Below are 25,316 nucleotides of genomic sequence, written 5' to 3' on the forward strand. Positions count from 1 at the left end.
AAAGGCCACTTTGTGAGAGGAGACATGTGTGAGGGTATTCCCTGCAGCTTTACTTGTGGTGGAGGGACATTGTCCACAACCCCATGTCCATCACTGAGAGAAGGAAGAGGTCAATTTTGGGCACACCAGCAAGGCCCTAGGCAGCAGTTAGAAGTGATGGATCAGAGGTACCCATGGAACATGCGTGGATCTTAAAAACAATGTATTTTGGGGAAAAAAAATCTACTTGGTGGCTATGAGTTTTTTAAAAGGTTATTTTCTGTTTGAGATGCGTACCGAAGTATATCTGGATGAAATGACATGATGTCTGGAATTTGTCTTAAAATACTCCTCAAAGAAAAAAGTGAGCATGGAGTGGGGTAAAGAGATGAAACAAACTTGGCAAAATGTTGGTAGTTGTTCAAACTAGGTCATGGCTATGTGGAGCTTTGTTATATTATCTCTACTTTTGTGTATCTTAGAGATTTTTCATAATTAAAGTTTAAAACAACACCCAAAAAACAATACCCATGTTGTGGGAAGACATTGAAATAAAAAGATACACATTAAAATGGTACCTATAAGGCAGAAGAAAGGAGTCGGAGTTGGAGATGGTGAATAAAAGGGAAAGGAAAATAGAAAAACTATTTGGTGTTCCATCAGGAAGGCCCAGAAAACTCAGGACGCCCCAGGTGGAGCCTGGGATGCATAAGGGCAAAAGCCGGGGTGGGGGAGTGGATGTATGTTTGCAGGCAAACAGCAGGATCTGCACAGTGCCCATGTTGATTTCCTCAAGGAGCCTCCTTCCAACCGCCAAGGCTTGGTTAGGCTCCTGTGAGTTTCTGCAGCAAGGGGGTCGGGTGGCAAGGGTGCAGGAGTGGGGAGGGGTCTTTTCTGGCACTTACTTCACAATATCTTAAGATCTGCTGACTGCAAGGTCTTCCCCAGCAGACTGGGAGTTACAGGGTGTGGGGCTGTGTGTTGTGTTTTGCACAGTAGTGCATCCCTGGCACGTGGTACAGGGTCCACCACACCAGTGTACTCTACAACTTCCATTTATTAAAAAACAATAGCCAAGGCTTGTTGAGCATTGTCTCATTTTATGCTCACAAACAACACTATGAAGTAGGAAATAGTACTTTCCCCATTTGGTCAACAAGGAAATGGAGGCTCAGGGAAGTTAAGAAACGTGTTCAAAGTCACACAGCTAAAGCTCGGCAGAGCAGGGCCCAGTTGGACCATCTGCCATTGGAACCAATACCCTCAATCACTGTACCATACTGTCTTGAGGGAGAGAGTGAGGCCACTGGTGTTACAAGGAGAAGCAAACACACCTGCGGCACTTTGCAAGCACCTTCTGGTGTCTTCTACACTCCCAAACCGAAGGCTAAAGGTGGTGGTAAGGCTCTGGGGTACAGGCATGGTTGAGAAGGAAAGGGCCCGATTAGGGAGATGGGAAACCAAGGGAAAGAGCTTGCTGAAGACAGCGGTGGGAGACCAGCACGTGACTGCAACTGAACCCAAGAGCATCTTCTTGAAATTGCTGTGGGGCTGAGATGGTAGGCTGAGCCCAGCCCTCCCCCTTGGTGTGTCTCTTCCCTTCTAGGTAGTTCTTAATCAGCGCTTCTGAACTGGGGGTGGCTTTGCCTTCCAGGAGACATTTGGCGATACCTGGGGGGAGAGGGGGTGACTGATGGCATCTAGCAGGTAGAGGCCAGGGGTGCTGCTAAACATGCAATGGTGCACAGGGCAGAGGACAGTCCCCACAAGCAAGAATGACCTGACCCAACATGTCAACAGCGCCAAGGTTGGGAAACCCTGCCCTGAACCTATCAATCACTCTTAACCTGTAAGAAAGTTCTGACCCTTCACCTCCTCTGCTTCCTACATACAAGGGCTTGTTCCAAGACAGGGTTTGTCAAGAAAAGCCCGAGTGCTGGCTGGGTCTAGGGAGCTTCACACGTTGTTGGCATTTCTTTTGATGGTTCATTACAGCCCAGCGTCGGTGCACCATGCTGCCTTCTCATGCTGATACTTGGGCCTAACAGTGTGCTGGTTAATGTTTAACAGCTGGCTCTCTGGGAAAACAAGCCATGGTTTGCAGCATTTGACGACTTCCATGGTGTAAATATTCTAGGCTCCGCCAATTTCAGGCTACTGATGTGAAGTCACCAGACTTGCAAAATTCCTGAAAATGGATCAATCAAGCGAGCTGGTAGGAGCCAGCTCTCACGCGCCACTGCTCAGTCCCACCTTCAGATCTTCCATTTTCTCTATGAAGCTACGCAAACACTGACCTACTGAACCAGTGGCTTAACAAATAAAAGTTTATTTCTCACTCATATTCCAATACGGGTATTCCTGATACAGCAGCTCAGGACCCAGGCTCCTTCTGTCTTGCGGCTACCTTCCTCTAGGGCAGTGGCTCTCAAACTTCAGTGTGCATCAGAATCAGCTGCAGAGGTGAAAACGTGATTCCCCAGAGTTCTGACTCAGCAGGTCTAGGATGGGGCCTGAGGGCGTGCATTTTCTTACAAGTTCCCAGGTGACGCTGATGCTGCCAGACAGGGTACACATGCTGAGAACCACCGCTCTGGGGCAACACTTCTTAACCTTGGCTGCAGAGAGGGATCACCCAACTCCCGATGGCTGGGTTCCACTTCCTGAGCTCCCGATTTCACGTGTCTAGGAGGCAGCCTGGTCCTGGAGATCATTAAAGCTCTCCAGGTAATTTCACTGTGCCACCAAGGATGAGAACCACTGCTTTAGGGCCTTACTGTCACTTCCTCCAGTCGCAGGTGGACGTGGAAAGAGAGTGAGGGCTTTACGTGGAAGGGTTTATGGGCCAGGCCTGGAAGTGATCTATCGGAGCCTGGCTGCATCTCACATGGCAGGCTGGGAAGTGTGGTCTCACTGGGAGCTCAGGAGGAAAGGGGGCATGGTTTGCTGAAAAACTAGTGAGTTGCTGCCATAACTACTTCCTTCCTGCTGCTTTGGAACAAGTATACCTGGAGGGATGCCCGCACATGTGGATCCACAAGTCTCTGTGAGCCGACATGAGCGTGTAGGAGTCCCTGGCTTTAGGGTATGTCAGGATAAAAACTACCAATGGCAACATGGGGTGCTTTTATGTCCTTAGAGGAAGGCAGCCTGGTGTGGTGGGCAGAGTCAAGGCTTACAGACCTGTGCTCCCTTCCTCAACCACCTTTTACAAGCGACAAATCTCTCCGAGCCTCAGTGTCCCTTCTCTGTAAAGTGGGAACAGTATCTATCTATCTGCTTCAGAGGATTAAGTGAAATTAGTGTAAAGCCCAAAGAGTGCTGTAGGCATATAGTATCTGTTCCATAATTGTCAGTTCCCTTTCCTTTAGAAAATACTGCCCTGTTAGCACCAGAGATAAGGGAACTGAAACAGGTGACCTGCCGAGACTCTGGGTCTCTCCCCCGGCACACGCACGTGTAGTGAAGCACTGGCTGTGAGTGTTTTGCTGTCCTTTAAGAGAGAAACCCTCACAGAACTCATTATAGTAAAGGATGAAACTATATTTCTGGGACAGCATTTTGTTGGCAATAATGTCCTCACATGTCTGTCATTTTAAGAAAAAATTAAAATCCTGCAACTAGTTCTTTTTTTGTTTTCTTTTTGTTTTTTTTTTTAACATCTTTATTGGAGTATAACTGTTTTACAATAGTGTGTTAGTTTCTCCTTTACAACAAAGTGAATCAGTTATACATATACATATGTTCCCATATCTCTTCCCTCTTGCGTCTCCATCCCTCCCACCCTCCCTATCCCACCCCTCTCATGGTCACAAAGCACAGAGGTGATCTCCCTGTGCCATGCGGCAGCTTCCCACTAGCTATCTAATTTACATTTGGTAGTGCATATATGTCCCTGCCACTCTCTCACTTCATCACAGCTTACCCTTCCCCCTCCCCATGTCCTCAAGTCCATGCTCTAGTAGGTCTGTGTTTTATTCCCATCCTACCACTAATCTCTTCATGACATTTTTTTTTTCTTAGATTCCATATATATGTGTTAGCATACGGTATTTGTTTTTCTCCTTCTGACTTACTTCACTCTGTATGACAGACTCCAGGTCTATCCACCTCATTACAAATAACTCAGTTTCATTTCTTTTTATGGCTGAGTAATATTCCATTGTATATATGTGCCACATCTTCTTTATCCATTCATCTGTTGATGGACACTTAGGTTGCTTCCATGCCGTGACTGTCTTTAAATAAAAACCATTATTTCTCCTACTGGTTCCTTGGCTGCTGCTTCTGTTGTACAGATCTTCCTCAACTTACCATGGGGTTACGTCCCAGTAAACCCATGGTAAGTTGAAAATATCATAAATTGAAAATGCATTTAATACACCTGACGTGTCAAACATCACTGCTTAGCTTCACCTACATTCAGTGCACTCAGAACACCTAGGTTAGCCTATAGTTGGGCAAAATCATCTAATGCAAGGACTATTTTTTAATAAAGTGCTGACCATCTCGTGTAATTAATGTCTATTTAGTTCTGCCCATTTTCGGATTGGGTTGTTTGTTTTTTTGTTATTGAGCTGCATGAGTTGCTTATAAATTTTGGAGATTAATCCTTTGTCAGTTGCTTCATTTGCAAATATTTTCTCCCATTCTGAGGGTTGTCTTTTGGTCTTGTTTATGGTATCCTTCCTGCAACTAGTTTTAAAGGGAGCAATTATTTATACTACAAAAAGATTCTTTGCGTTACTCAACAACCTCTTTAAACAGCTTTGCTTTCCTGCGCACAAATTAAGCACACCAGGGCAGCCAGGAATGCTGGAAGGGAGGGATCCTTCCTTTCTCTAGAAGGCAGAGCTGGGAAGGGCAGTGTTAGCTCCTGACCGCTGAAGAGCAGTCATCAACGCAGAGCCTGCAGGATGTAAGGGACCCGCCATCCTTCAGCTCACGGTCCTGCCACAGCCTGGGAAATAGATCTGCCACTAGCCTAACGGGAGAGGCAGCACAGAGCTGGCAGGGATTAGGGCTGCCTGCCTTCATGCTGCCCAGTTCCGCAAACTGCAGGTTTAGTCACCCAGCACCTCCTGGGGGCAAATCCATTTGAGTAACTGTTCAACAGTGTGTGCTTAATTTCCAAGAAACTTTCCACGATCTTATGTTTTAGCACCAACTATAACCTCCCCCATTCTTTGTTTTTCATAAAAACTGCCCTTCTCCAGTTCTTGGCCCCGGCACTAGCCTTCTGTCACACGCCAACACATCCGTAGCGCTTGCTAAATATGGGCCAGGTACAAAGTCTTAGGAGTCTGGGCTCCGAGCTCAACTGTCTGGGTTCAAGGCAGACTCGCCCACCTCTGCCACTTCTTAGCTGTGTGACTTCAGGCAAGTTACTCCACTTCTCTGAGCCTCAGTTATCTCATTTGTAAAATGGTTGTAGTTTGGGCCATTGCCCAGCCCACGTAGCTATTTCTATTCTGGGAACACCAAGTCTGCTCTCCTAGGTTTGTCTTCAGGGGACACTTGGAGCACAGTTACTGTGCAGATGCACTGGTGGGCGAGTGTGGGAAGTGAGTTACCCTTTAATGAATGCTGATGGAGAGCCAGACTCTTTTCATTTAATCTTCACAGCACCCTCATATGGTAGGGGAGGTAGCTGCCTCCATTGTGCAGGCAGAAAGAGAGGTTTGGAGAAAGTCCGTTACCTGTCCAGATCTCCCATTTAACAAGCTGAGGAAACAGACTTCCCAAACCACTGCTGAGACCGCATCTCTCTAGGCACACAGGCTGAGAGGGACAAGGAATAAAAAAGAAACCCGGGCTTCCCTGGTGGCACAGTGGTTAAGAATCTGTCTGCCAATGCAGGGGACATGGTTTTGAGCCCTGGTCCGGGAAGATCCCACATGCCGCGGAGCAACTAAGCCTGTGCGCCACAACTACTGAAACCTGCACTCTAGAGCCCGTGAGCCACAACTACTGAGCCCGTGTGCCACAACTACTGAAGCCCACTTGCCTAGAGCCCGTGCTCCGCAACAAAGAAGCCACTGCAATGAGAAGCCCGGGCACCGCAACGAAGAGTAGCCCCCGCTCGCCGCAACTAGAGAAAGACTACGTGCAGCAACAAAGACCCAAACACAGCCAAAAATAAAATTAATTAATTTAAAAAAACCCAAACAAACAAAACAGAAAAAAAAGAAAAGAAACCCAGCTCCTGAAACTCTCTGATCCCAGATGACAGGCAGCCCCACAATCAAGCGCAAGCGCACCCAGGAGGCTCTTCACCTCTGCAGCTCTGCACGCCCGGGTCGGCCTCCAGGAGGGCAGGGAGCAGGAGACTCACCAGCTAAGCCTTGCCTCTTCTTCTCAGCTACACAAGATCATGGCAAGTCTCTCTGCCTCTCTGACCTTCTCTTTATTTATGATACATCAAATGATTTTATTTATTTTTAATTGAGGTATAATAAACATATTATTAGTTTCAGGTGTACAACATAATGGTTCAATATTTGTATGTATTGTGACATGATCACCACAATAAGTCTAGTTTATTTAGACTTACATAGTTACAAATTTTTTTTTCTTGTGATAAGAACTTTTAAGATATATGATTCGCAACTTTCAAATATGGTCTACAATATTATTGACTATAATTGCCATGACATTTCTTTTATAACTGGAAGTTCGTACCTTTTGACCCCTTTCACCCATTTCACTGCCCCCCGTCCCCCACCTCTGGCAACCACTAATCTATTCTCTATCTATGAGCTCTATTAACTGTTCTGTTTTGGTTTGCAGATTCCACATTTAAGTGAGATCATTTGTCTTTGAGTCATTTCACGTAGCATAATGCCCTCAAGGTCCATGTATGTTGTTGCAAATGTCAAGATTCCATGCTTCTTTTTGTCTGAGTCATATTCCATTGTGTGTGTGTGTGTGTGTGTGTGTGTGTGTGTGTGTGTGTGTGTGTACGCTCGTGCATGTGTATGTGTGTATATCAAAGGATGCTTAGGTTGTTTCCATATATTACCTACCAAGTTGATCCTTGAACAATATGGGTTTGAACTAACTGTGTGGGTCCACTGACATGTGGATTGTTTTTGCTAAATATGTGTACAGTACTATACCATCTGTGGGTGGTTGAATCCATGGATGTAGAGCCTTGGATACAGAGGAGGAACTGTGAAGTTTTATTCAGGTTTTCAACTGTGTGGAGAGTTGTCGCCCCAAACCCCATGTTGTTCAAGGCTCAAATGTGGTGCTGCAGTGAACAAGGTTATGCATTTATCTTTTCAAGTTAGTGTTTTCATTTTCTTTGGATAAATACCCAGGAGTGGAATTGCTGAATCATATGGTAGTTCTATTTTTACTTTTTCGAGGAAACTCCACACTGTTTTGCATAATGGCTGCACTAATTTACATTCCCACCAACAATGCACAAGGGTTCCCTTTTCTCCACATCCTTGCCAACACTTGCTATTTCTTATCTTTTTGATAACAGCCATTCTAACAGGTGTGAGGTGATAACTTATTGTGGTTTTGATTTGCATTTCCTTGATGATGTTTCAGTGATGTTGAGTACCTTTAATAGTACATATTGGCCATCTGTATGTCTTCTTTGGAAAAACGTCTAGTCAGGTCTTCTATCCATTTTATAATTGGATCATTTGTGTTTTTGCTATTGAGTTGTATGAGTTCTTTTTATATTTTGTATATTAGCTTCTTATCAGATATATGATTTGTGAATATTTTCTCATTCAGTAGTTTCCCTTTTCCATTTTGTTGATGGTTTCCTTCGCTGTGCAGAAGCTTTTTCCTTTGATGTAATCCCACTTGTTTATTTTTGCTTTTGTTGCCTCTGCTTTTGGTGTCAAATCCAGTAAATCAGATTGATGTCAAGGAGCTTACCACCTATGCTTTCTTTTAGGAGTTTTATGGTTTCAGGTCTTTTTCAAATACTTAATCCATTTTTAGTTAATTTTTGTGTGTAGTATAAAATAGTAGTCCAGTTTCATTCTCTTGTGTGTGACTGTTCAGTTTTCCCAACACCATTTGTTGAAGAGACTGTCCTTTCCCTACTGTATACTATTGGCTCCTTTGTTGCTAATTAATTGACCATATATGCATGGATTTATTTCTGGGCTCTCTATTCTGTTTCATTGATCTATATGACTGTTTTTAATGACAGTACCATACTGTTTTTATTACTATAGCTTTGTAATGTAGTTTGAAATCAGGACGCATGATTCCTCCAACTTTGTTCTTCTTTCTCAAGATTCCTTTGGCTGTCCTAGGTCTTTTGGGGTTTCTTGAAATTTTAGGATTATTTGTTCTATTTCTTCAAAAAATGCCATTGGAATTTTGATAGGGATTGCATTGAATCTATTCATTGCTTTGGGTACTATGGACATTTTAACAGTATTAATTCTTGCAATCCATGAGCATGGAATATTTTTTCATTTATTTGTGTCTTCTTCAATCTCTTTCATCAGTGTCTTATAGTTTTCCATGTACAGGTCGTTTACCTTCTTAGTTAATTTTATTCCTAAGTATTTATTTATTCCTAAGTAAGTATTTATTCCTAAGCTACCTAAACTTGCATGGAATATATTTTTCCATCACTTTACTTTCAGTCACTTACATCTGAAGTGAGTCTCTTGTAGGCAGCATACAGATGGGTCTTGTTTTTGTTTTAAATCCATTCAGCCACTCAATGTCTTTTGATTGGAGCATTTAGTCCATTTGCATTTATAATAATTATTTATAGGTATGTGCTTATTGCCATTTAGCTAATTGTTTTCTGGCTGTTTTGTAGTTTCTCTGTTCCTTGTTTGTTCTCTTCTTTTATAATTTGATGATTTCCTTTAGTGCTGTGCTTAAAGTCCTTTCTCTTTATATGTTTTGTGTACCTAGGACAGGTTTTTGCTTTGTGGTTACCATGAAGCTTACATACAAAAATTATAACAGTCTATTTTAAGTTGATAATAATTTAAGTATGAATGCATTCTAAAGCTCTACAATTTTACTCTCCTCCTCTTGTATTTTATGTTTTTGATGTCACATTTTACATCTTTTTATTTTGTATATCCCTTAACTAATTTTTGTATTTATAGTCATTTTTACTACTTTTACCTTTTAACCTTTATACTAGCTTTATAAGTGATTAATCCACCATTTTTACAACATTAGATTATTCTAACTTTTACTATATGTTTGCCTTTACTAGTGAGATTTATATTTTTATATGTTTTCCTGTTATAATTAGTACCCTTTTCAGCTTAAAGAAGTTCCCTTAACATGTCTTGTAAGCCAGTTTTGTGATGATGAACTCCTTTAGCTTTTTCTTGTCTAAAGAACTCTTCATTTCTCCTTCAATTCTGAATGACAACTTTACTGGATAAGGGTATCCTTGTTTAGAAGTATTTCTTTCAGCAATTCAAATATATCATGCCACTCCCTCTGGCCTGCAAAGTTTCTGCTGAAAAATCTGTTGGTAACCTTATGGAGCTTCCCTTGTACCAACAAATTGTTTCTCTCCTGCTGCTTTTAAGATTCTCTCCCTGTCTTTAACTTTTGACATTTTAATTATAATGTGTCTTGGTGTGGGTCACTTTGGGTTCATCTTATTTGGAACTCTCTGGGCTTCCAGGATCTGGACGTCCATTTCCTTCCACAGGTTAGGGAAGTTTTCAGCCATTATTTCTTCAGATACATTCTCTGCCCCTTTCTCCCTCTCTTCTCCTTCTTGGACCTCTATAATGTGAATATTAGTCCACTGGATGTTTTCCTGTAAGTCCCTTAAGCCATTGTGGTTTTTGTTTTTTTTCTATTTGCTGCTCTGATTGGGTAGGTTCCACTGTCCTGTCTTTGAGTTCACTGATCCTTTCTTTACTTCATCTAGTCTGCTGTTGAACCCCTCTAGTGTTTTTTTTCAGTTCAGTTATTGTATTCTTCAGCTCTGTGACTTCTATTTGGTACTTTCTTATATCTCTTTGTTGAAGTTCTTACTGTGCTCATCCATTCTTCTCGCAAGTTGGGTGAACATCTTTATGACCATTATTTTGAACTCTTTTCAGGTAAATCACTTATCTTTATTGCCTTAAGAACTTTTTCTGGGATTTTATCTTGTTCTTTCATTTAGAACATATTCCTCTGTTTCTTCATTTCCCTTGACTTTCTGTTGGCTTTTATGCATTAGATAAAACAGCCACCTCTCCCAGTCTTGAAAGAGTGGCCTTGTGTAGGAGATGAACCTTATTGTTCAAACTTGCCCTAGCTCTCGGTTGTCTCTCAAACTTTTGTGATTGCCTAAGCAGTCTATTTTTAGTGGCTCCCAGTAGATAAAGGTATGCCAAGACCTGTCAGTGTCCCAAAGGAAAGGATCTCAGCACCTAGATTCAGGCTGACTGGAAGCCAGACCCTCAGGCAGCAGCTTTTAAAGTATGCAAATACTATACAGTCCTGTGGGACTACAAACATAAGTCCCACTGGCCATTAGAGCCAGGTGATGTGGATATGTCCTCTGGGTAGCCGTTGCAAAAATGGGGGTGCTAGATGATTGTTTAAGTTCCTTTCTGGGAGAAACCAGTTACCTGGAAAAAGGCAGAGGGAGAGCACAAAGATGGTCTCCATCATCCCTCAAATGCACCTTAGTGGGCTCCTAGATGTGTGCCAGACCAGAAGTCTGCTCCTCAGGCTAAAGCTCCAGGACAAGAAAATAGGCCTCTTCCTCAGAGTGATTGGGTGTATATTTCAGTCTGCTGTTTGTGCTGTACCATGGGGTGGTAGCCAGCCAAACACATTCTCTCTGATTGTTACAGGCCTGTGAGGCTCAAGGATGCAAGCCCTTCTGGCCATGAGAGCCAGGCAATCAAGGAGTGTCCCCTGGGCACCAGACCTAAAACCTGGGGCACCTGTCATGTGCAAAAGCTCCCCTCCAGGAGATACTGATGCTCTAAAGTATGCAGATGGAGAGTGTAAAGCCAGTGCCCGTCTTCTGAGATCTCTGGAAAGGATTTCTGTAGGACCTTAGATGTGTGTCTAATTAGAATCCTCAGGCCACAGCCTATAGGCCTCTTTCATAGGAAGACTGGGCTCCTTGGACTGTTGCCTCATGCTGTACCCCGGAGGTGGCGGCTGTTTAAAAACTCTTTCTCCCTTTGTTACAGTTTTGTGGGACCCTTGAGCATAAGTCTGAATGGCCACCAGAGCCAGGTGGTCTAAAGGTGTTCCTTGGGTGGCAGCCACAAAAATCAGGGTGTTGGAGGAGGGTACAAGTTCCTTCCCGGGAGATACTAGCAAGCTGGAGCAAGGCAGAGGAAGAGCGCAGATTGTGCCTGCCAGCAGCCTTCATCCCTAGAAAGAGCCCTGCAGGCCCTTAGGTGTGTGTTAAATTAGATGTCTGCCCTCAGGCTGATGCTTTAAGGAAAGCAAATAAGCCTCTTTCACATAAGGTCTGGATGCCTCTCAATCAGCTCCACGCTGTTCTCTGGGGTAAGTGAGTCCAAACATATGAGCCCTTTAAGAGCTCTTTCTCCATTCACTATAGCCTGTGAGTCTTGTGGACGCAAGGCCCGTTGGTTTTCCAAGCTAGACGTTTTGCGGGCTTGTCTCTCAGATGCAGGTCTTAAAGCTGGGGTGCCTTTGCTCCTCAGGGAGAAGCTCTGGATTTTAGATTTCTTCCTGATTGTGGGTCATCACACTGAGGGCAGAGTTTACGGCCAGATTGTGTCTCAGCCTTTCCTCTCTGCTTCAGTGTGCTTTGCCTGATGTGTAGGAGTTGCTCAGCTAGTTTTCAGGGGTTTTTTTCAGAGGAAATTGTTCCATATGTAGCTGTAGGTTCGGCATGTCTGTGGGAGGAGGCGAATTCAGGATCTTCCTACGTCGTCCTCTTGAGCCGGAACCCGCCCTTCTCTTTAAATAGGGAGTGTTGGCCACTGTGCTAAGTGCCAACTTCTCTTTTTAAGGCGCTGAACTGAGCACCAGGGATAAAATGGAAAAGAACAGACCAGCTCCCAGACCTCATAGGGCTTATAGGTTAGCAGGCAAAAATGGATGTTAGATTATTACATAATTGAGTAATGGTTAGAATTGTGAGGTTCTATGAAGAAGCAGAGTACTCATCAACTACCTAATAGGAGATTCCAACCTAGTTGGAGGGTGGGAAGGGTTTCTTGTGAGATTATTTGAGGCCCAGGACAGGGATTTGAAAGCTCTGGAACCCAGGCAGGTCCGAGGACCTGTGTCTCTTTCAGTGTCTGTGTGTAGATCTCCTCACCTTGTTTACCTTCTTGTGTCACTCGCCGTGGTCTCCTAGTCCATTTCTGGCCATCCTAATTCCCTCCATGACTCATTCTTAATACTCTCTGATTTCCAACTTCAGAGCCTTGAGAGATGGGGAGAGACCCTAACTCATAGATCTTTGGCAAGCCCGGGCACGGATTTCCTTTGGGTGGTATCAGTTCTGATCCAAAAACAGAGACTCAAGAGATGAGGGTGAAATGTTAAAAATATGGCTGCTTGGGCAGCAGAATAAAAGCCTGGTAATGAGCATGCTTTAATTCATTCAACAAGCACTGATTATGCCAGATGTTGGGGTGGCTGTGGCCTGATCCACACACTCAGGAACTCTAGTTCCCTGATAAGGGAACAAACCAATAAACAGAGGCCTAGGTGTGCAAAACGAGGGCCCATTGAGCCTTTCCCAAGGAACAAAGGCCTGAATAGTATCTGGAAAGGTGAGTCGATTAGCCAGGAGAATGCAGGTTGGGCCAAAGTTGGGTTGGAAGGGGGATGCCAAGGGGACTTGTAGGACGGCAGGGGAAGCAGGGTGGAGCACATTTGCCCTGCCCAGGAGTTTGGATGGCTGAGCAGAGATGGGTTTCTGTGCTGAGGTCAAGGGTGAAGACATGCATGGTGAGAGGCAACCAAGTGGAGTTTGGAAGATGGCGTAGAGAAATGGTTCTTAGATTTTGACATGCACCAGAATCACCTGGAAGGCTTATTAAAACAGATCACTGGTTCTCTCCCCACCCCCCAGAGTTTCTGATTCAGTAGGTCTGAATTAGAATGCACTACAAGTTCCCAGGTGATGCTGGCCTAGAGATGACACTTCGAGAGCTGCTGAATTAGAGGAAGGCAGAAAGTAAGGAGACCAGCCAGGAAGCTGTTGCTGTTGCCCAGATGTGAAAGGCAGTGGTGGCAGAGAAAAGGATTTATAGTGCCAGCCACTGTGCTAATCCCTTTACATATAATCTCACATAATCCTTTTAACAACTCTGAAACACCACCCTTATTCTAGAGTAAATGAAGCACAAAGAGACTAAATTCCGTGCCTGTGGTCAGTCAGTGACAGGGCCACTGTGTCCGGGGTGTTAAGACACAAAGCCCATGCTCTCAGCCACCAAACTGGAACCAGCAGTGGTTGGTGATTGGCAGGGTGGCAGGGCCACAGCAAGGTTGGGGAGAGTAGCCTCCCATGACTTCCAGGGTTCTAAAGTGGCAACAGGGAGACAGATGTCTTTGCCTAGAGCATGTTCATTGTGAAGAACCTCAGACTTGGGTTTGTCACTGGGGTTAAGACTCTATTGTGTGCTGTGCTCTTTCTGAAAAAATACAGATGTCCAGGAGACAACTGGATTTATGGGTCTGGGGCTCAGGAGGGAGGACCAGATTGGAGAGTTGGAAAGCATCATGTAGGTGTGATCTGTTGTGAAACCCCAGGAAGAATATGAGGCGGGAGTGGGTGAGGACCTCCCTGAAGAAACGAGCAGCCAGGGGGCAGGTGGAGATGAGGGGAAAGGTGAGGAGAGGGCAGAGGTGATGTCGGAAAGACACGGCGGCTGTTTCAGGAGGCATGTGATGGAGTCATAGGTGCTGCAGAGGCCAAGGAAGGACCGGCGAGTGCCCAGTGGATTAACAATCAGATCAGTGATGACCTCAACCAGGACAACTTCGGTGGACCAGTGTTAATGGGAGCCAGCAGGAGGAGGCAGAGAGATGAAGAAGTGATGGGCACTCCCCTTAGAAGCTTGTCCATCAAAGGAAGGAGGGTGAGCACTAAAGAGATAAGGAAGCAGTAAGGACGTTGAAAATGGCAAGAGCTCAGATATCGACGTGGCCAAAGGGGCAGGTGGTTGAAAGTGTCAGGAGGGCATCACAGAGGGAGACCAAGAGGGCATTACCCTGGGGATGTCTGGAGGGCATTGCAGGGGAGGGGAGGGTGGGAGTCAAGGGGGCTCAGCTGCAGATTTGTGGGGTAGACCGTTTCCATTGTGTTCTGGAGCAAATTTTAGCTCCTCCTGACAGGGCTAAAGTTAGTGGGTGAATGTAAAGGCGTATGATGAGGCCCAGGCACTTACTCTTGCTGCCTGTAGGAAGCTTGGAAAAATCTGGCCCTTTGGGAGGCCTGGCTTTGGTGCCAGCTTTGCCTGCTGCTTATCTGCGGTCTCTAGATCAAACGTTTGGCTGTAAAACTTTTTATTCAAGGGATTGTCAAACAGAGAAAGGGCAGAGGTATTCTGGTGGAAAGACGGCGGGAGGTTCTGCTCTGCCCTTGTCCTGCTCTGCCTTACCCTCCGTGTTCCCAGAAGTCCAGGGCTGCACAGAGGCCTGGCCAGAAAGCTATCCGGGGTCACCTCCAGAATCTACGGTCTCAGGCTGCTTCAAATGCCTCTAAGTAGGGAATACCCGTGACCTTCATCAGGGGTATGTTCACTGGTCAGCTGTCAGGCGTGCCAGGGAACAGACGTGTAGGGAGTAGAGGAGAGGCCAGCAAGCCTGACAAGGCTGTTCCAGTCTAAGCACGTGGGGCAGCCCCATTCTTGCCCTCAGAGCTATGTCCTCAGGGAGGACCCAGTAACCACCAGCCCTGAGCCTGTGATCTCTGTTGGTTCTTAGCTTTATCCTAGTTTCCTTATGTTCGGCTGAACAAGTGTTCTTTTTTTTTTTTTTTTTTTTTTGCGGCAAGCGGGTCTCTCACTGTTGCGGCCCCTCCCGTCGCGGAGCACAGGCTCCGGACGCGCAGGCTCAGCGGCCATGGCTCACGGGCCCAGCCGCTCCGCGGCACGTGGGATCTTCTTTTTTTTGCGGCAAGCGGGTCTCTCACTGTTGCGGCCCCTCCCGTCGCGGAGCACAGGCTCCGGACGCGCAGGCTCAGCGGCCATGGCTCACGGGCCCAGCCGCTCCACGGCATGTGGGATCTTCCCAGACCGGGGCACGAACCCGCGTCCGCTGCATCGGCAGGCGGACTCTCAACCGCTGCGCCACCAGGGAAGCCCTGAACAAGTGTCTCTTTAAAAATGACTTGCCTACAGGCATAGAGATCATTCTGGAAGAAAGTGCCCCGAGAAAGAAGGGACGACTGGTGGGTTGGACTACGGCGGCCCAGACCACCTGGCCCTCCCAGTGCCCCTAGCAGGAGAGGCTGGGCGTAATGACTGGCTGGTATGCGGGCGTCACCCATTCCCTTCCCATCTGCACAGCTTGGAAGCGAGCAGCACAAGAGACATGAGCGATGAATTAAGCTTTTCAGGGAAAAAATACTCGAACCCAATCTGTGACCACCTGGCAGATCATGATCATTGGTGCCAGAAGTAAGGACTCCTCATTGCATTGGCTTGAAGCAAGGACAGCCTTGAAGTACAGGTAGTTTACAGCAGGCAGGAGGGATTACTGAGTGATGGGCCTTGAGGGGGCCTTTTACACTAACTAACTCTTTGAAAGACGGAGGTATACTTGACCTTGAAGTAAACAGATCTTTCACCTTTTTTTCTTAAGTAGCTTCTGGAACATAACCACTCTCTGAAATGGAGCTATTCGATGCTAAATTAGGAACTAGTTACGTGGAAGGGAAGCACTTTGTGATGTCCCAATGGACTGTGTATACGTAGGTTTCTGCTTCTCAGACCAATCTTGGTCTAGAGACAGGCTGTCGTGGTGGCGGTGATGATCTGAGAGCCCACAGGTGGGGCTGTGACCAGGACGGGAAGGAGGCCCTCCCCTGAGGGTCTGAAAATCCTTCTCGTGACCGGTGTGTCAGTCAAGAAGCAGATGTGAAGGCAGCAGGGGGAGTTCCAGCCATACCACCCGCAGTAGCCCACGGGAAAATGGGGAGGTAAGCTCACCTACTCAGACCACAAAAGCACGGGCAGAAAGTTTCCCCTTCATCTGTGGTCCTTAAACTCGTATGTGAATCAGAATCACCTGGAGACTTATTAAACAGATTGCTGGTTAGCTTCCGGTTTAGTGGCCCTGGCTTTGCTGTGCTAACAAGTTCCAAGTGATGCCGATGAAGCGCCTGGCCAGGGACTCGTGCGCTGGGAACCACGGCTCCAGACCGATCACACAAGAAAATCTGGACCACGGAAGTGATGAGGGCATGAGACCAATTCCATTATAATAGCCATCTTTATTTGTAAAAATCCAGATATAAAATGTATTCTTTCAGTCTTTCCGAGTTTTCCTTTTTACAAAAACAAAAAGGCACATAAAAACCTTCCCCGATGTTGTTCCCACAGACGGATGTTTCTCGGGCAGCCCTCCCCCCTCCCCCCCCATATAGCTACATGCTTCATTCCGGGACATCTCGCTTCCCCACATGCTTCGGTGCTTTCCTACCAGGGTAGAATTCCGAATTCCGAGACTGAAGTACACAAAGAGGGGGTGGGTGGTGGGTGCAGAGTGTGGCGTGATGCTCCCCGGCGTGCAGGAGGGGGTCTAGTAGTAGGTCTCCTTCTCTACCCAGCCTGGGGGGGGCCACAGAGAGAGACAGAGACAAGCAACAGTGAGTCTTCCTCCTCGGGAGGGAGCAGAGGGAAAGACAGAAAGGATGGACCTCAGGGGAACAAAGCCAATGAGGGGGGCGGTGTTTGACCCAAATTCAATCTGGGCCCTCAACTGTATTTATTTAAATGCTTTTAAGAGTAACGTGTTAATTAGAAAGATGGTTTAGATTTCTGACCAAGTTTCCACTGCATCCTATTTGGTTTGTATTTGGTCAGTTCTGAAACCTCAACTGAGATCTCCATTCTGAGGATGGGCTGTGACTCAAGTCAGTTTACAGTTGGCTTCCAATGGACTTAGCCAAGCAGACTGATTGTGGAGGAGCCCAAACACTTCAAAGGAAAAAGGGCAAAAGCCAGTAGACCCACAGGCGCCCCTCTGCAGCCCGCACCCCCAACTAAAAATGCCTGTACTTACCGCCAGGGCGTCGCCTGATGATGAGCTTTCGGACTTCGTCATACACGAAGATGAGAAGAGAGTAGGGGAAGGCACAGAACCACCAGGTAGGTCTGGAAATAGAATCAAGTGACAATTTATACGCGTACACACAGCTCAAAGGAAAAAGAAACTGCACACCAGCATAGTGACAATGAAATAATCAGCCTGAAAGGAGAAGCCAAGTACAGTCATGGGTAGGTGGCCGAGCATTAACACAGAACACATGATAAAAACAGCCTGCTGCTGTGTGCTCAGGGCCCGGAGAGGCAGAAAGCGGACTGCCATCTTCAGTTGGGTTTTCCATGAGAATTGGTTTGTAGGTCAGCTTAGATTTTTTTTGTTGACGATTCCAGAGCAACTGGACATTTTCTTTCTTCCGTTTCTAAAGTTTAAGAAGCCCACTCAAGTTTATCTGTCTGATGTCCTGGCATCTGAAGATAAAGAACTGCCGGTGTGGGTCACAACCAGCTTAATCACCCCCTGAATGTGGTCTCTGACAGTGGGGCTTGGGACGGTCAGGAGTCCATTGAGTCCCAGACCTGGGGAATAAGAAGCTGAACCCTAGCAGAGATCCGAGGCCTTTGGGGGCCCAGGGGCTGCTGCCACAGTCCCCAGCCTGGAGACAGGCTCCCTAGGCGGCCTCCAAAGGAGGCTTGACGCTTTGACTACCAGCTTCCCGCAGCAACCACTGGAGGAAGACTATCCCAAGACAGAGCTCTGGCATCTCCTCCTCCTCTTCCTGTCTCGTGTGTCCTCCACATGCTAGAAGATGACCTCGTTTGACTTGGGGACCCTTGTAACTAAGCCACCTTCCACACTGGGTAGAACCTATTGGGAACAAGTTCTCTAGTCATAGCAAAAGATGCCCTGAGGCACCACCAGCCTCTTTTGTAGAGATTTTCCATTATTTTGGCCTTTTAGAGAGCTCTGATCCTGCTAGCCTCCTCTTAACCGACAATGGCCCAAGATGATAGAATTCAGCTTGGATCAGGCTTGCCCCTGTTGTGTGCCAGCTCTGTGCAGGGGGCTGGAGACACAAGGTCAAAAAAGACATCGTGGCCCATGCTCTGAAAATAACAATCTATGCGAGCAGAAGTGACAATAATGGCAAAGGAGGGGTGCAGCTGCACACGCCCAGGAGCGTGAGATCACATGGGGACAAGCCCTGAGAAAACCAACCTTGAAGAACTATCGGGATTGATGGGGTGAGAAGGGAACAGACTTCCCAAACATGTGGGCAGAAGAGAAGTACTGAATTCACCTAACATAAGCCTGGATGGGTATAAGGCTAGGAAGACAGGCTGGCACAGTAACAAGACCCTAGATGCCAGGCTCCCCTTGCACCACAGATGGGCAGTCAGGGAAGCCCACAGGGTTTGGTTACTTTGGGGATGAGATCAGTGAGAGGAGGTGAAGGGCAACAGGCTAGTCGAGAGAGTCCAGATGGGTCTGAGCGAGCATGGGAAGACTGAGGTTTAGATCAAAAGCTTGACTCGTAGGGTCCCATTTTCTGTGGTTTAGCATATTTTAATAGGTTGCAGCTGCCTAACCACAACCAGTTAGCAGACACCATAAACACACTCAATGCTTCAAAACACTACTGGAGTTTGTGGCAAATCCTATATGTGAAAATTCAGGTCTATCAAAAGTGCAGTCATTCACCATGTTAAAGGCCAGTCGGGTTCTGGCCAAAGACTAGTGGTCAGCCTCCTCCAATCCTCCACCCATGATCTCCTAACACTAGCCGTGCTCGACTGTAAAGGAAAAGAAGGACCTCAGATCTGCTCCACCATTGTCCTGCGAGAGCAGAAGAGCCAGAGGCCCACAGAGGTGAGGGGCTTGCCATGCGACGCAGTGACTGGGTGAGCCAATCAAGACTGGAACCTGTGTCGCCAAACTCCAGGATATCCCCCGCTGGCCTCAAGACGACGGGGCTGTGGCCATGGGGGACCTGAGTGCTCAGTGCAGTTGGCTGGCGAGCAAGCCCAAGGGCCAGAGCCCAGCTGGCCCTAGTGACGGCAAATCCTAAGCACAGTCTGTGGATTTGCTGGTCTGCATTACTGAGTCAGCCTTACCTCATTTTCCAATCCAGAGGAACTCCTGTACACATCACCCAAGAGTTCCCAAAATAACAGCTACTAACGTGTGTCATGAGAGGAAAAGCCACATTTACTATTTCCCACTTTCTGGAGCTAGAAGAGGATGGACTTACTTGAGGGGATACATCCTCAGGGCAACACCCATTCCAGGGCAGTAGGAAAGGAAAGCAGCAAGGGCCGTCTCTTCGAAGAGGCCAAATATTAAGATCTTGTTCCTAAAAAAACCAGGAGTGGGGAAAAGTTAAAAAACACAAACAGAAGTGTACCTTCTAATGCTACGTGTCAAATGGCAGGTCGATGTCTTTATGTATTATTGGTTATACTTAGGAACTTGATTGAGGTCAGATGAAAAAACCTAGAAAACATTTTGCTTCCTCAATTTGCTCCACAAATAAGTTTCCAGAAACTCTGCCCTGTGTGTCAGGTGCTGGGCTTTTGGCAAAGGGTTTAGACGTCACCAGACCCCTTCTTTGAGCCAGGACCCCTGACTGTGCCCTACTCACTTCATCCCCTGCTGGAAGACAGAATTCCTCCTGGTCTTGCAGATGACCAAGTCAGCCCACTGCACCACCACGATACTGACAAAGAAGGCTGTGTGGCAGGTGAACTCCACGATCTTCCTCTGTTCGTAGGTCTGAAATGCATAAGGCAGACAGATGAGCATGCGTGTCCGGAGGCCATGTGGCCCCGGCCCCTGGGGCTGGAGGAGCTCCGTCCAGCACCGGTCAGGCGGGCAGCCCTCACTCACCCACTGCTGCCCGTAGCTATCTTCCACGTCGTTGATCCAGCGGTCATCCCAGTCTACTCGGACGCCCAGCAGGTGAGTCGGGAGGAAGCCGTTCTCAGCCATAATCACAAAGTAAGTGAAGAAGCCCCCCAGGGCCTGGATCATACCTGAGAGGTTGGAAAGACAACTTGAACACCAGGGCCTGGAGGAAGGGCTTGATCACTCACAGGCTGTGACCGGTGGGACGCACGACCCGGGACACACTCCTCGCTCACGCCTGCTCCACTATGAGTCACTTTTTAGAGCGTAAAAGACGGTACCCAGGCCTTGCTCTTAAACGCCCATCTCTATTACTCGATCATCTGCTTCCATCAGGGCACGACCCTTGGGGGTAAAAATCCATTTCCCTACATTTTAATTTCTGAAAAATTATGACTTTCCCTCCCATGCCTCAAAATTTTCACACATCGCCTTTTTGCCAGCCACTGTGGAAATCATGAACGTGGCCCTTTCTGACCTAATCTTTCTCCACCCCCCACTTTCAGGATCGTTCTCCCCAGGATCCAATCCAATCACTATGCGCTCAACTTCCTGGGGTGGGGTTTCATCCCACGCTCTGGACAGTCTTCCTCCTGCTCAAAAGTAGGTCTTTCCGGCCACCAGCCAATTACTTTGTTGTCAGCAACTGTCAAATCAATCTTCTCCATATTTCCATAATGTACCAATCTGTCCCATTTTGCCCAAGTGTTCGCAGTGATGCAACCCCTTACTCCAGAAGAACAAGTTGCTAATGGTGGCTTCACCAAGTTTTCCTAAAGGCAGAGGATTTAGGATCAAAGGGTATTTTCACTGCCCACCACCTAGACCATCTGTTAGCCGGTCATGCGCCACTGGTGGAAGAGAAATCAAGCCCTGGGGGTGGGGAGGGTGGGCGTGCAGAGTAGCCACTTGGCGGTGACCTATCAGCCAAACCTGCAAACTCTGCACAGCGAGTCAGGGTTTGCAGAGTCAGATGAGTGACAGATACTAGGTTTCCCCCAGGAAAAGCCGCCTTTGAGTTAATAGTGCAGCTCCCAGGAACTGTGTGCCTGGCACTGGAAAGGCTCTGTGAGCAGGGGCACCCTCAGTTCTAAGGCAGATGAGCTCAGTCGCAGGTGCCCCGTCTAGAGAACTATGGTTTCTTGGCAGACAGCAAAAGATTTATTCTCACTTGGAAGGGAATCTAAAAAAAATTCCCCAGTCTCACCCTAGGTCATGGCTCACCCTAGATTTGAAAGTCACCCAACATCTGAAGTCTCAGAAGGCAGACGCCACCACCCCTACAGATACTTTAAATCTGCCGGCTCACCAATCTGTCCGTAGGCCATGCTGATCAACCGCTCGTTCACGAGTTTGTCCGTTTGGGGGTTTCTGGGCTGTCTCTTCATGATGTCGCTCTCAGCCTGCTCATAAGCCAGGGAGATGGCAGGAACCTGGGAAGGAGGGGCGAGAAGGGATTTAAAGTTATCAGAAACCAGCAAGCTGATGTTGTGAACCTTTTGTTTTAAGATTCTTGCCCTCCCTTTTTTTTTTTTTTTCTTTTTGCGGTACGCAGGCCTCTCGCTGCTGTGGCCTCTCCCGTCGCGGGGCACAGGCTCCGGACGCGCAGGCTCAGCGGCCATGGCTCACGGGCCCAGCCGCTCCGCGGCATGTGGGATCCTCCCGGACCGGGGCACGAACCCGTGTCCCCTGCAACGGCAGGTGGACTCTCAACCACTGCGCCACCAGGGAAGCCCTTGCACTCCCTTTAAAAAATGTTTTTCATAACATGAGATATTATGAGTCCCACTTTCAAAAAAAAAAGGGGGGGCAAAATTATACAAAAGGGAAGATTTCTATCCGCTAAATAGATGTTGTCAGCTGTCTTGAGGAATGATAACACTCAATCTTTGATGCTGAGGCTGCCACACATTGGAAATGTCACTACCGAGAACTTCTTTTCCTTACAGTGGCCACGGGGACCCAGAGAGCACAGCGGTGAGTGCTAATACCACACCTTAACACTGTGATGTGTGGAAGCCGTGACAGTCACTCACCATGTCTGTTCCCAAGTCGATGCAGAGGATGGTGACAGTCCCCAGGGGTAGTGGAATGTTTGCAATAATAAATATCAGGAAGGGGGTGATCTCTGGAATGTTACTGGTGAGGGTGTAGGCAATGGATTTCTTCAAGTTATCAAAAATCAGACGACCTACGAAAGCAAAAGACTGTTTTTACTGTAGAGCTTAATGAGAGGGACCAGATACTGCACACATCCCTTAAGCGTACAGAAATGGACACGGCTCAGCAGCATCTGGATGAGGTCTTGGCGGTCGCTTTACATGCAGCACTCTCACCTTCCTCTACTCCAGTCACTATTGAGGCAAAGTTGTCATCCAGGAGAATCATGTCAGCAGCTTGCTTAGACACGTCTGAGCCAGCAATCCCCATGGCAACGCCGATGTCAGCCTTCTTCAAAGCCGGAGAGTCATTGACACCATCGCCAGTTACAGCCACGATGGCGCCCTGCCAGAAAAAGGAGGGATGCGGGTTAGGAATCGTGTAGTCTAGCGATGGGTATAAGGGAGGTGCAGCCTCCAGTCGCCTCTCAAGACAGACACTGCTCCTTTCCCACTGAGACTCTACAGAGACGCGGAACCGTCTCAGCCAGGAATGCACACAGCCACAGCCAGAATCCAGGAGTGACAGCAAACGTGTCCCCCACCTTGTTCACAAGGGCTACTCAAAGTCATGACTTGGGTGAGTGGTGCTTTGGAAAGCCCCCCACCCCACCCCCAGGTCTTTCCCAGGTATGGGATGCGAGTCTCCTGGACATTCACATCTCCAGTGTACACATTAGGACCCTGCTCTGCTATTCCAGGTGAGTGCCAGAGCTCCGACTCTGGGCCACAGCAAAGACCTGTGCAGTGGAGTACGTGTCTCGGCTGAACCGTGATCCAGTCACCACCCTTCTCTCTATGCCCGGAGCGTCTTACTGGCACGTGTATACTGAGACTGAGAGAAAGTGGCTCATGTTTCCACCACTGTTGCTTTGTTTTTTGTTTTTACTGGAACTGCCATCACCGAGGTCAGTGGCGCCTGAAAGAGCCCGGCCCCAGCTGTGCGCTGACCTGTCTCTGGCAGCCTTCCACAATGATGAGCTTCTGCTGCGGAGAGGTCCTGGCAAACACGATCTCCGTGTGGTACTTCAGAATGTCATCCAGCTGCTCGGAAGTCATGTCCTTCAGATCACTTCCATGTACCACGCAGGCCTTGGCGTCCCTACCATTAGGAGCGAAAGACAAGTCACCCGTCACTTCACCAGCACGATGCTCATCCCCAAGAAAGGAATGTTGCCACACTACGCAGGACACTGCATAAACACCACAAAGCCAGGGGGAACTGTCCCCATTATGTATTATCTGTGCAGTGTTTTACAGGTTACAAAGCATTTTCATATATATATTATCTCCGTCAAGACTCACAATAATCACTGGGCAGGCCTGTCTCTCATCTTCCTTTCCCCATCTTTATAAGACACATTGAAATAACATAACTAAGTTTTAGGCGGTGACAGAGCTGATGAAAAACCAAACCCAAGGTAGGGTTTGGCTGCGGGTGAGGGGGGGGTGGTGGCCCTAAACCTTAACAAAACATTAAAAACAAAGTTGTCTCAAGTTATGTATTTTACTTTATTACCAAAATCTCCCTTTCTCGCCTGAGCTACCTGGACAATTGTGCCTTGCCCATTTTATTTTGTTAGTGTGGACCTGAAAATGACAAGGTGCTGGGTGCAGGGCAGTATGTGCAGTGGTTAACAGTGTGAACTCAGAAGCTAGACTGCCGAGGGTACTGCGTAACTCAGCCTCAGCCTCCCTGCTCTGCAAGGTGGGAGTATCACCTACCTTCGTGGGTACTGTAGCAAGTGCTTCGAACGGTAGGCACCATCTAAGTGTTGCTTATGGTGACCGCTCTTATTGAAAACCCTCCCTAGGAACAACAAGGCTGTTTTCTGGCACTGGAGGGGCATCTCTAACCCGGAGCAAGCCTAGAAGAAAACTGTGTAGAACCAGCTGAAGATGCCCAACTACCAGCATCTGCACATTCAAGGCAACAGTGCTCTGACCTTCCTGCCTTACCTGGGGTTCACCTGGCTCACTGGGATGTTGAGGCGGGCAGCGATGTCTTCTACGGTCTCGTTTCCTTCCGAGATGATGCCCACACCTTTGGCAATGGCTTTGGCTGTGATTGGATGGTCTCCGGTGACCATGATGACCTGTGACAAGGAAAAGGACAATTTATTGAATGCAGCTGCCAAGCAAATGACCTTGAGATGTCTTACAAGTACGCAAGAGTAAATGTCAAGGATGACTCGGCTTGGAACATCAAAGGGAAAGAAATGCAAATATAAAACCGATAAACATGAACTAGCCCAAAATACAGACATGAGTTCACAGAAGACACAAAGCAATACCCAGTTTTTATCTTGGCACACAATCTCACAGAATAAACGATATCTTTTTCCTTTTACGCCATCACAGAAAAAAAATACTCAAATTTACTGAAAGCAACAACAACAAAAAAGATAAAAATCTGATGCTGGTGAGTAAAGGGTCAGCATCCTGAAACTGGCCCAATTTGGAGGGAAAGCAGTAAGTAACAAGAATTCAAATCAGTCACTGCTCTTTTTGACCCCAGATTATATTTAGAATACAGTCGAGGTGGTAGGAGAATAATTTTTACAAAGCTTTTCAGGGCAGTAGTACTCAAGAGAATGAGAAAGTGGAGAGTCAAACAGCCAGCAACAAGGGAGACTACACGAACTACAGTGAACCACACTGTATCAGCGTACCTGAACGATACTCTGCAACTTAAGACCAATACAGAGTACGCCAAACATTCCTTCCAAAACCAGTTAACTGAAAACACAGAACACATGCCATTCACTGCATGAAGCGTATTAATTTAGAACAAGGCAAATATTTCAAAATAACACTCTATGACATAAATCACAGCAAGATCCTTTTTGACCCACCTCCTACAGAAAGGGAAATAAAAACAAAAATAAACAAATGGGACCTAATGAAACTTAAAAGCTTTTGCACAGCAAAGGAAATCATAAACAAGACGAAAAGACAACCCTCAGAATGGGAGAAAATATTTGCAAACGAAGCCACTGACAAAGGATTAATCTCCAAAATATACAAGCAGCTCATGCAGCTCAATATCAAAAAAACAAACAAACCAATCCAAAAATGGGCAGAAGACCTAAATAGACATTT

General features: G+C 47.0%; 1 protein-coding gene across 4 annotated transcripts in view; it reads right to left on the minus strand.

Annotated features, from left to right (window-relative positions):
- Positions 1-16,358: 16,358 nt before the first annotated feature.
- The window catches only part of ATP1A1 (ATPase Na+/K+ transporting subunit alpha 1), a 31,984-nt gene continuing 23,026 nt past the window's right edge, over positions 16,359-25,316 (minus strand). For 3 of the 4 annotated variants that reach the window (XM_024119666.3, XM_028488964.2, XM_028488965.2), the window contains 10 exons: positions 24,174-24,310; positions 23,166-23,316; positions 22,392-22,560; positions 22,092-22,246; positions 21,365-21,488; positions 20,038-20,183; positions 19,793-19,923; positions 19,403-19,504; positions 17,170-17,261; positions 16,359-16,715 (listed from right to left, as the gene is read on the minus strand). In XM_024119666.3, coding sequence (XP_023975434.1) covers positions 16,687-16,715; positions 17,170-17,261; positions 19,403-19,504; positions 19,793-19,923; positions 20,038-20,183; positions 21,365-21,488; positions 22,092-22,246; positions 22,392-22,560; positions 23,166-23,316; positions 24,174-24,310 — 1,236 coding nt within the window. In that variant the 3' untranslated portion in view covers positions 16,359-16,686. The remainder of the gene's footprint in view (positions 16,716-17,169; positions 17,262-19,402; positions 19,505-19,792; positions 19,924-20,037; positions 20,184-21,364; positions 21,489-22,091; positions 22,247-22,391; positions 22,561-23,165; positions 23,317-24,173; positions 24,311-25,316) is intronic. The other variant, XR_008617148.1, reaches the window with a different exon arrangement.

The sequence above is a fragment of the Physeter macrocephalus genome, chromosome 4 (genome assembly GCF_002837175.3).
Source record: "Physeter macrocephalus isolate SW-GA chromosome 4, ASM283717v5, whole genome shotgun sequence".
NCBI lineage: Eukaryota > Metazoa > Chordata > Mammalia > Artiodactyla > Physeteridae > Physeter > Physeter macrocephalus.